Source organism: Sprattus sprattus (assembly GCF_963457725.1).
Source record: "Sprattus sprattus genome assembly, chromosome: 1".
Taxonomy (NCBI): domain Eukaryota; kingdom Metazoa; phylum Chordata; class Actinopteri; order Clupeiformes; family Clupeidae; genus Sprattus; species Sprattus sprattus.
Window position 1 is genome coordinate 39,077,015 of NC_137920.1, and position 11,331 is coordinate 39,088,345.

Genomic DNA, 11,331 nt, shown 5'->3' on the forward strand with positions numbered 1-11,331 from the left:
CCAGAATCGCGTACTGTATCTTTAAACGTATATAGGCTACTTGTAACAAAAGCAGAAATGTTATATAAATGGAGTAACGCTGCTTTAAAATTCACATCTACAACTTAAGCAAACTGAAGTTATAGTTGGACTATGATAGCAATGAACAAAAGGTTTGAACTCTTCTAAATTTGAAGCTTTCAAGATTTTTATACTGAAGAAAGAAAAATAAATAAAAAAATGACATGGTAATATTACAATGCTCTGTACCACCAACGTAATAACTTCCCACCAACGTAATAACCCTGCCAACGTAATAAAAAAGTGTGCATTTCAGACGTAATAGCCCGGCCAACGTAATCATTTCCTGCCAACGTAATAATTCTTGCCTCCGGCCAACATAATACACAGCTTCCTGCCAACGTAATACTTATTATTAATTGGTGTCTGTCAGCCTCCAGAATGGTATTTACATATGACCTAGTATCCCCACCGAGGCTCACATAATGCTCTCCCTGCCCCTCTGCAAATGACCAAGGATTAATAGGGGTAGGTTCTCATCATATGTGTGTCTTGGTAAAATGAGGGTGAAAGCATTTGCTCCAAGTGTAGATACAACCAAAATTTGCACATTATAAAGTTCTGATGCTCTTTGAAGGGTGATATGATCTCCAAATGTCCCATGTTTGTGCATATTTTCCAAATACATATCCCAGTTGTCCCCCACAAAATTAGAAATAGGGGTTCCATGTGATGTACAGGGATTGTTTCGTAAATTAGACACAATTTCTTCCCTAACATTGGATGCTGATCTTAAAATCCCTATATTTTCAAGTTGATTGGCCAACGCAGAGAACTGGCAATCACCATTTGGTTCTGGATTTAATTGAATATGAAAATTTGTTGAGGTAAAGTATTATTACGTTGGCAGGAAATTATTACATTGGCCGGGCTATTACGTCTGAAATGCACACTTTTTTATTACGTTGGTGGGAAGTTATTACGTTGGTGGGTGTTACAGGGGTGTCTCAAGGGAAGCATCTAACCTCTGGTCAAACACTGATTTTATGCACTTCTGCATCTAAAACAGCATTTTCATCTGTAGCTGGGCTGTTTGAAATTTGACAGACATTTAACATGTCAACATATAACTTTACTTCACTGCTTTATAACCACTTTAATCATCCACTCTCTAACCTTAGGAGAACAGTGCAAAGTGCATTTTGATACCAAGATCCTTCACATTAACGTGTGCATCTGACAAGAAGCTTTAATTCCATGGTCTCTCTCTCACTGCTTGATCTGTCCCTGCAACACAAAGCTTTCAGGTTTCGCATCGCTACTTTGCATCTTCACTGCTTTTCCCTGCTCAACTACATACACACATATGCAAGTGTCCACACACAAGCATGCTCACAACACACACACAGACAACCCCATTCTCTCTCTCTCATCCAGAATGACAGAGTGAATGAAGCAATCCACACCTTGCTCCTTTCTGATGACATCTGATATAAATATAGTTAAGATGTAACACAAAACGGAGTTAAGGTACAAATATTACACACCTCTTTACATGAGTAAGTGCTTAACGTTTAGATTGCACTTTCCAAAAGCCTAACTAAAAAGGAGACGGGAGATGACTGGGTAAGAAAACAACTTTTTCAGTCATCAAGTTGTGATTACAGGCAGGGTGAATTAAAAAAACTAATCAATATAAACCCCAAAGTATGAATACTAACAATATTTTTTTTTTACATTATAACCAAAAGCTTCTGAAAATATCTCCATAATTCTTCTCAGGAATTCAAGGCCGATTTACATTTATACATATTTATAAAATCAGTCAGTAGTCTTCTAGTCCTGAAATTCATGCCTCAGATTGTAACGTATTCCTTAAAAGTCACAGTGAGACAGTTGGCCGTGACATCAGTGATGATAATGTTTCCAAGAAAAGGCCTGAAAGCAGGAGCAGGATCCTCCTGTGCTGGTCTTGATGCTGGTGCTGATGCTGCTGCTGACGTAGATCCTGATGTTGGTGCTGATATAGGTCCTGATGTTGGTTCTGATGTTAGTCCAGCTGATGTGGACATAGGCTCCAGTTCCTCTGGAGTGGTGGTCTGGATCTTTGCAACCTCATTTCTCTCCTCTCTGGAACGCACGCAGCTCAAATCTATGGGCTCCTCCGGGTTAGCACCCAGGAAGTTAAAGTCCTGCCCGTTGCTGGGATACTGGGGGCCAGTTAGATCCATGGAATGGCTCTGAGTGGGAGAGGTCACAGTACTCGGAGCGCTGATGCTCCTGGAGCTCAGAAACCTTTTTCCCCCACCCTGCTCCTCATTGTGCTGAGAGTGGCGGCGCTTGTTGGACAAGGAGACCTTTTGGGGGGGCTCAGTATAAGCTCCATCCAGGCAGGACTCAACCTTATTCTGGACCAGCCAAGGGCTTGACCTGGGCTTAGTGGTCAACTGTAGAGGCTGATCTTCAGAGGGATCCTGTCCCTGTCCCTTTACCCTTTGTGATAGGTTTGTTTCCACTGCCACTGACTTGTCTGCTAAAGAGTCTTTCTGTGTGGACTGGCCATTGATTGTCCCAGATGCGTGGTGGCTTTCATGGCTCTTATCCTTACTGTCCTTTCTATGAGTATGGTCTGACCCTTGCCTCTGAACGGTCTTTTTCTTTTCTATCAAGTTCTCCCCCCTGTGGTCTGGAGACAGTTTGTCGGCGTCTCCTTCCCCGTTCTTAATGCGGGCCGCTTGGGTGCCGTTCTCCATGTACTTGCTCATGACAATGACAATGCGTCCGTTTTTGTTTTTGTTCTTGACAATCTTCAGCTTGCCACTAATTCCACTGGGGGGCGGATCCTCCTTGGTGCACGAGTTCACCTCAGGAACCCTGCCGCTGTCCAGGCTCGCCGGTAGCTTTTTGAGCTCCATGGTTATGTCCTTTACTTTATTCAGACACCCAGAGTCTTTGTCCTGGACCCACTTCTGTTTCAGGGGTGGGGGCAGACTCCAGCCAGTGCCTGGTGGGGGTGTTTCTGGCACTTTGGCCTTTTGGAACTGAGAGTCATACATTTTGGGATCAGGCTGGTAGTGGTGGTGCTTCTTGCTGTTGAGCTGGTAGTAGAACTTCTTTTTGCTGTTGACCTGCTGCTCTGCCTGGTGGCTCTCCTTGCTGTGCGGCTGGTACTGGTGGTGCTTCTTGCTGTTGAGCTGGTACTGCTGCGTCTGCACCGACTCCACTTTGTGCAGCTTGACGTCGTCCATAGATGTCTCCTGAAGGCCTGAGAGAACACTTGATCTCCGGGCAAAAGAGGGCAGCTGAAACAAGAAAAATATCAATCAGCCACAACAATTCTTTCGTTCATATAATATTGTTTTTTTATTGTGCAAATTATTCATCTGCAAACTGTGTCTGAAGGGCCGAATTGCCTTACAAAATGGACAATTGCATCTTAAATATATTGACTGTGATCAGATATAGAGGCAATCAGTCTTAAGCTCCGTGTTCAGAGGTGCAAGAGGGGAGGAATCTTACCTGAACCAATAAGTGCTTCGGTTTTGGACCTCTTTTTCGGTACCCTGTCAGCTGTTCTTGTCGCTCCCTGTGAAAAACATAAATACTTTAACTCAGAATGTGACTACTATGGTCTGGGCAAACCACTCACAGACATTTCATCCAATAAACTACACTCACACTGGCCTTCTCAGTTAATATCAGAAAGAATATGAGGGATCGATGTTTAAGTTAAAAACCAAAAGCGTATTTTGTAACATTGACATAAAGGCCGGATGTATTGTTCCTAACCTTTTGGGTGACAAACAGAAAATGTGGACATTTAAAGCACATGCATGATGTGTGAAAATCTAAATTTGTTAATTTCCTACTGGTAAATCATAAAATCATCAAATCATAGCCATAAACTAATTAGGCTGACATGAATATTTCCTTAAGTGTGTCCTTAAACTCCCAAGGGAGCAAGATAATTAGCCACAACAAAATGCTATCTTGGCCAATTTAATGGTGAAAAAACAGACACAGAGCCATGCATGAACAGTTGAGTTGTGCGTGGGAAGGAAGTAAGTACCAGTGTCAACATACTAGATAACACTGTGAGACTTTCACATTCGTCAAGCAGGGAATTCCCATCAGGAAATACACACTGCCTCTTTCCCAAGAACGGAAGACCTGCCAATTAACTTAAGGCTTAGTTCACTTGTCCCATCAGGAACAAATTACTAACTAAACTGTCATCTGCAGCATAGAACCGTGGATGAAAGGCAAGGGCACACAAACAATTTTCATTTAGATCTTTAAATGGAATTCCTTTCCTGTCCGTGCCCCCTCTCCTCTGACATGAAACAATAAAGCACCAACAACTGGAGAGAATATGCTTTTTAACTCTAAAGCATAACAAAGAAACATATTGGCATACTCTCATGTGAGGTGTTGTATGTGGGTCACTTAACAGGGGATTTGCCTTTTTATTCAGCCCTCAAGCCATAACACTGGTCGTTATAGTCCAAATAAATTACATCACTAAAATAACTTTAAGTGGTATCTGGTGTTTGCTTGCTCAATACAGCTGCCTCTATGCGCAGGGCATTTGATTTGAATGTCTTTACTCTTAGGCCCAATCCCATTTCTCATCTCTACCGCTACCCTTACCCCTACCCCTTCGCCTTCGCTTTTTCAAACGGAGCGGTAGTGGAAGGGGTTGAAACGCTAGCCCTTCGAATTGGGATAGCACTTCAACACTTACGTACGTCATCAGTACGCTGCGTCAGCTGTTACGTTACCGGAGAGCGACAGCTGTCACTCACCAGACATAAACAAACATGGTGCCTGCAGCTCTTATTTACACAATGCAACATTTCATCAAACAAGTTTTAAAATCATGAATTACAAAGAAAATACTTTCATTTGTGTGATGCTTTCCCTGCTGTTTCCGACATTTTTAAATGGACTCGCGCGATGTTTTTTCTTTAATGATCACGGGTTCGCAATGCATTGAGGGAAATCAGTCTACCCCTCCGTTTGAAGTGTGCCCTCGGAAAATCTTCGTTTGGAGCGGTAGAAAGCGCTTCCCCTTCCCCTACCCCTCTGTCTTAACGTGAATTGGGACGGCCCTACCGCTCCACATGAACGCGCAAAACGGAGGGGAAGGGGAAAGACGAAGGGGTAGCGGGAGAAATGGGATTCAGCCTTACTCTTCAGCTCATGATTTGAAATGAAAAAAGACCGAGTCTCCTTGGCACAGCAACACCATTAGATTCAGTCACATTTACTATACGCATGCGCACGTGCATCCCCTCTGCATGCGAGAGGGAGAGCGAGCTGTAGCCTTGACAGCGTCACCCCTCCTCGCTTGACTACAAGGTCAGTGCAAATAGTCGAGTCCGTGTAACCGTCTCACCTGTCTTGGAAAGCGACAAGAAGTCGCGGGTCGAGAATGTTTTCCTCCGGCTCCCACGTGTTATATCTATTAAAAGAAAAAGATAGAATAAAAAGGGATAGAGGGAGAGAATAGATGAGGGAGGGGGAGCACGAGAGCAAGGCAGAGGAGCATGAATGTCAGCAACAATCGCTCTCTCAACCCACCGAAATACACCTACTGCGGCTGCTGTTCTTAAAAGGTTAATGGATTGTTTGGAATGTATCAGAACACTGACGTACGTCTTGTTTATGTGTGACATTGAATGGGCTATATCATGTATCATATGTCTAGCCTACATGTGCGCTGCACAAATGAGCAAAACATTGACGATGGTGAAATAGCCTACACAATACACATGGCGCCTGGAAGAACGTAGCCCAGTGCCGTTATATGAAATGTTACACGTCATTGTTATTGAAAAAGTAATGTTTTTCACTTGAAAGGTTATGGCAAGTGGAAGGGACAAACGTGAATAAGTGATGGCATTTCATATTATGCATACACTTGCGCGTTACGTCGCGTGCGTACACACAAACACACACACACATCCGCGCGCTATGTAATGTAAATCCTGTAAATCCACGTCGCCATGGTAGAAATGCTTCCTCGTGAACGCAAACATCAATACTCTATAAATGCATACAAAACAGGAAAAACACAACAACTTACTTAGGAGACCAACCTCTCCACTTGACCAGGTACTCGAAACGACCCTGTATAGAAACGATGACAGAGGGGTGTTAATTGGAGAGAGAAAAACTTTGGAAAACGGCTCTTTCAAGCTTTCCAGTTATGTTATGCCGTGCTGTATTCCTTGTCGAAAGTACCTCTAACTATACAGTAGATTACTAAAACTAACTATACAGTAGATTAACGACCATGCTGTACGGTGTGAGGTAGTCATGGTCCTAATAGGCTTAAATATTGTGCATTTTCAAACCTTTCTGATCCTTCTCTTCTCGATGCTCTCCACCGCAAAGACGTGTTCTCCCGCGGCGGGTAACTCCATTTTCGATACGCTTGCAAGGCTTGGTGAAGGAAGGCTGGAACGGCTGCTCAAACGACTCGATCGCTATTTCCCTCCTCCTTGAAACAAAACATGTGTACGCTTTTGGCGTGACTCCTCTTGGTACCCCTCCTTGGATCGCGTAGCACTACCTCCTCTCCGCGAGACACAGTGTGGACTGTGGAATAGGCTAGGCTGTGGAAAACAGTTCATGCAAATAACCATTAGCGTGACGTCAGATAGAGGAGGGAGGTTCGATGGTTGGAAGATTTAGTGTTTTTTTTAAATCTAAGTGATACGATGTTGCATTATAGGCAACCTTATTGAGGTAGGCTATATGAACCGGACAAATTGCAAGGTTTAGATAGACCAAGACAAATGACTGAAACAGACAGGGATCCCCTTGATAACCAAATGACGATCTCCAGCCCAACGCGTACACAATTAATCTATTTTTTAATCTCACGTTCAGCCCCCTCTTCAAACGACAATCTAGGCATTCATAGGGTTCTGAATCTACACTTAAGTGCGTTTTAGTCTTGGCACCTACACCTTTCTTAGTGCCGAAGTGTGACTGGAAAAGGACTACCTTGTAGTCTACAAAGTCCAATTTTAAAAGCTGTTCACCTTCCAAGTAGGATAGGCCTATCACGTACTTATGTCCAAATAGCCTATCATGAACTACTTTCATGAATTTGGACAGTTTGAAGTGTTAAATGTATTTTGCTACAAACAGATCCGACGTATAGCCTATTACATGTCTTTTGCAACATCTCAATAGGTCGTGAAAGGCTCTACACTATTAAACTAATAAATAGTGTGTCTTTAATTTGGTGTTTCATAGGTAGGGTAGGGTAGGGTATACCAGGTAGGGAATATATATAACGAATATATACACATATATTCATGGGGAAAGACAATTAGGAGTGAAATAGGTACCGCCTTAATTTCTCCATAACTTACTGTCCCTATCAAATCCCCAACCAAAGAAGAATAATGTTCTTGGCTTGACTATAGAGCCGTGGATTTAAGGATATGTAGGTCATATTAGTTGGTCTGTAAACCCACTGGCATTTCCTAAAGCGCGTTTATTTCTGCCATCTGAATCCTGACGGGCACCAGCTGGTTTAGCACTTGGCAATACTGCCTCAGTCGCAGCTTGGCGCACGAACACCTTGAGGCGATGTCCCTCTGATTAATTTCATTCTGCCCGATGCACTTTCTACGCGTTCTAAAAGGACCTTGTCATTGTCATATTATCGCCAAGCCATGAAACACTAACTAGGCAGCCTTTATGAAGGCTTGTAGCCTACTCTTCCATAAAACCTTGGCTGGTCCGCTCACCATTATCCTTCTCGCATTCGAGCGAGACTGTCTCTAGTTAAGGCCGACTGCAAACAGTCACGTACTTTTCAAAAGCCATGTCTCTACAATGTGTATGTTTGGAGATCAGTTCGAATAGCAAGATGACGGAAAATAACCAACGACACGAACGAGAATGATCCAGTTTTCAATAAAATTCAGCACTTTAGGGGTTAAACTACCACCGACTATTCAGGCGGCAATCCTCAGCCTATTGCAATCAGGCACGACTGCCTTTCCTTATAAGGTAATAAACAAAAAACGGCTGTGAAATATCTGATGAAATCTTCTTAACGGCACAACCGACTTTGCATTTTACTGTTGCTTGGAGGGTTACTGTCTGTAGGGTTGGGACTTGGAAAATACACTTATAAAGATATTCATAAGCAACCTCTTCCTTTATAGACGTAGCTTGACACTCGACGTCGCAGTGTTCCAGTGCAACAGAATTGCAACATGTGTAACCATTGTAGATTCATTTAGAAGGTTGCAAAGATTGCAGACTGGACCCTAATACAAAACTGGTCAAATAAGACCGGAAATTAATTTACCTGAAATATCATTTGAAATCAGTTAATCGAAACGAGTCTGTTTTCCCTTCACTTGACCTTTAAAATGCGCAACTGAGTAAATAAAATACCCCAGCAGATGACTTGTAGCGTACATAAAATATGAGTGTGTTAAACATTGCCTTGGTGCGATCTATCAAGGTTTTATGGCGAGGAGCATAACGCAGCCTCTAATGGCGCTGTGGCAGACTATGGTAACACGATTTCTAAAATGGACACCTCTGAAACTATTTTTTCACCACTCTACAGCAGGGTACGATGCTCACGTGCGTTGAGGTTTGACAGAACACTTTGCACGTGCTTCTGGCACAACACTTTCACACTGACTAAACATAGATTCCCTCAAGGGAATAACCGCCAAATATTCTAACAACAATCCACCGTTCAGTCAGTGTTTGCTACATCAATGTAGTAATCCACTTGCAAATGTAATAACACAAGGGCTCAGGTAACAAAGCACAGTAAGTTGTACCGTTTAGGTCATGTACGGGGACTATCCGTGTGTATGACAGGGGGGTTTGACAAAGTTCACGAAAGTGGTGAAGTATTTTGGGGATTGAGGGAACGAAATAAAAAATCAGTTTGTCGGGTTACATTGATTTGGATCCTTGATACACGTTGAGTAATCTAAATGTGAAGCTAACAACTCACACAACAAGTGGAGGAACAGCACCTGTCTTATGCCATTACCTAGGCTACCTGTTAGTCTTCCCTGCACTAAACCAACCACATGTTTTCCTTCCCTCCTTACTAAAGGAGTCCGTATGAAGGGAGACCAAAACGTTAGCTCACATTTCCTTTTCATGAAACGTGACATTCCGTCACTAAAGGACGGCTATGTAACAATAATTATGAGACTCACACAATCTTCCGCGGTCATTTTAGTAACCTATCTTTAAAGGTAACAGTGACGGTGCCTGTCTCTTCACATTTCCGAGGCTGTGAGCTGAAGAAGTTGTCACCAACAATATTTTTAAAACTTTCTGTTCTCACCAAAACTGGTTCTCGAAATTGTATAACCTACAGCTAGACAAGTCCACTGTATCAGCCTCTTCGCAATTTTTCATGTGCGCGCTAACGATTTTACCTTGATATATCATCCCCAAGCATTCACAAACATTTGTGCGATTGAGATAATTTTCAGCCTCTTCGAGAAACAGTCTCTATCTGCTGAAGACAGTGGAGTTTATGTTCGTTTTCTTTTCTTTCTTTTTTATTTTGCAGGTTAATAATATACAAATTAAAAAGTTATACTCCTTAAACCCAGTCAGAGAAATGCTAGAGTTAGATAAATGTCATTTGATCTGTGAGGACAGACCTTTTTAGTGAGTTTTGTGGTGATATGAATACTTATTTGATGTGTCTATAATACACATTTCAACACTACTGAGAAGAGGATTTATAAATAATATTTTAATTAGTTGACATGAGATGCAGTCATGAATTCACACCCACCACACTGTTCTACAGACAAGAATAGAACATTTCTTGAGCAGTATTGATGTCAACAGGAACATTTGTGTCTTGCAAGGGTCTGAGGTTTTTAAAGGGAATTACTGAGAGGTTTATGTACAGAATATACACACATTCATGAATGTGAACTGTCATGGATGGCCATAAATTAAATCCCAAAACTTCCACATGTTTACCATGTAATTCTGAGATACAATAGCTGGGAATGAGGAACTATTTGCTCACATTAAAAATATGTCCGTAATGGTGGTCACAGGCTAGGTATGAGGAACACATTTTTTCGGTTCATATTTTCCGGGAATAAACAACCACTGCTCTGTGGTGGAACCCTGAGAGGACTGGAGAGCCATATAGAAACTTTCTTGAAAGACATCAGATCCACATTAGATATGGGTATTTTGGACATTATGCAGATTTCTTGTTATGGGGATGGAAATCTAGATGTAGCTGAGGGAAAGACCAGAGTCATGCTTATTCATTCATGCATAATCCTTAGCCATCATACTGCTGTAAGGTTTCCCCTTTGACACCAGTCTTCCTCAAGCCTTGTGTGCTACTCAGCCACTTGTTCAAATGCTCAAAGATGATTTTTCTTTTTCTAGATGGTGCTGATGACCTGTAATCCCCGCTGCTATCAGACAGTACCACATACAGTCCTACAGTTGATCCGACAGGCAGCTCAGGTCAGAAAGGGACCAGACGAGCTCATGTTGTGTTCTGAAACAAGTAATGGCCATACACCCTGCACAATAATGACAAGATGTTGCACATAAGACCCATTCAGCAGAAACTTGTTTTTGCCTTTTTTATCAAGAAAGGCAGAATGCCAGCTCAGTTTTCTTGAAAAGCGAGCTACTGATTTCCTGGAAGCTGAGTTCAGTGCAGTCTAACGAGGAACTACCCCATGTTGTTATCATGTAGTGCATGTAATGACTGGAGATCTGTAAGTCAAGGTCATATAGTGACCAGTATTTATCATTGTAGAAACCCTGGTCTTCATTGAGCTGGCTGGTCCAAATGTGGTTTTCCTGGGACTATTTGGTTTCTTTACCTATGCAGTGGTCTTATCTGCTACTCTGGTAAATATTCTGTCTGAATAGGAATTTTCAAAAGATTCTGTGTGTGTGAAATCTGATTTGAAAAATCCCATTGAGTATTTAGATTTGCTGAGAATGTTATATATATATATATTGGATCTGCGACTACCGCAGGCTACCCTTTTGGTTTGAACATATATAGTTTGGTTTGAACATATATGAATCACCATAGCGATGATTATTTGCCAACCAGCCATAGAAGAGCACAGCAGGGGTTGTGCTGTGAAGAGAGTCAGACAGTCGTGCGGAGTGAGAGCAGCAAGTGCAGGTCTCCTCCCGGAGCCTCCGTTCTCTGCAGTCACGACCGCTCGTCTAGAAGCAGGGAGAGCATAAAAGCACTGGCGTCACTGTGACTCACCACAGCTCTCAGAAGAGACGGCTGCTTAATGTGGAGTGTATCTTAGA

The 11,331-nt window shown here is 42.4% G+C and overlaps 1 protein-coding gene across 1 annotated transcript; it reads right to left on the reverse strand.

The window, feature by feature from the left end:
• Positions 1–963: 963 nt before the first annotated feature.
• Positions 964–6,583, reverse strand: LOC308363617 (E3 SUMO-protein ligase CBX4-like). The gene is made up of 5 exons (XM_080836430.1): positions 6,360–6,583; positions 6,089–6,132; positions 5,399–5,464; positions 3,520–3,586; positions 964–3,302 (listed from the first exon to the last, which is right to left on the reverse strand). The coding sequence occupies exons 1-5, from the start codon at positions 6,426–6,428 to the stop codon at positions 1,857–1,859; spliced, it is 1,692 nt and encodes a 563-aa protein (XP_080692556.1). The 5' UTR covers positions 6,429–6,583; the 3' UTR covers positions 964–1,856.
• Positions 6,584–11,331: the final 4,748 nt, after the last annotated feature.

Excerpts from the sequence above, each read along its gene's own strand:
- LOC308363617 (XM_080836430.1), bottom strand. The coding sequence starts at position 6,428 with ATGGAGTTACCCGCCGCGGGAGAACACGTCTTTGCGGTGGAGAGCATC. Across the intron at positions 6,133-6,359 it reads AGAAGAGAAGGATCAGAAAG|GGTCGTTTCGAGTACCTGGT; the intron begins GTTTGAAAATGC and ends GTTTCTATACAG. Across the intron at positions 5,465-6,088 it reads TGGAGAGGTTGGTCTCCTAA|ATATAACACGTGGGAGCCGG; the intron begins GTAAGTTGTTGT and ends TTCTTTTAATAG.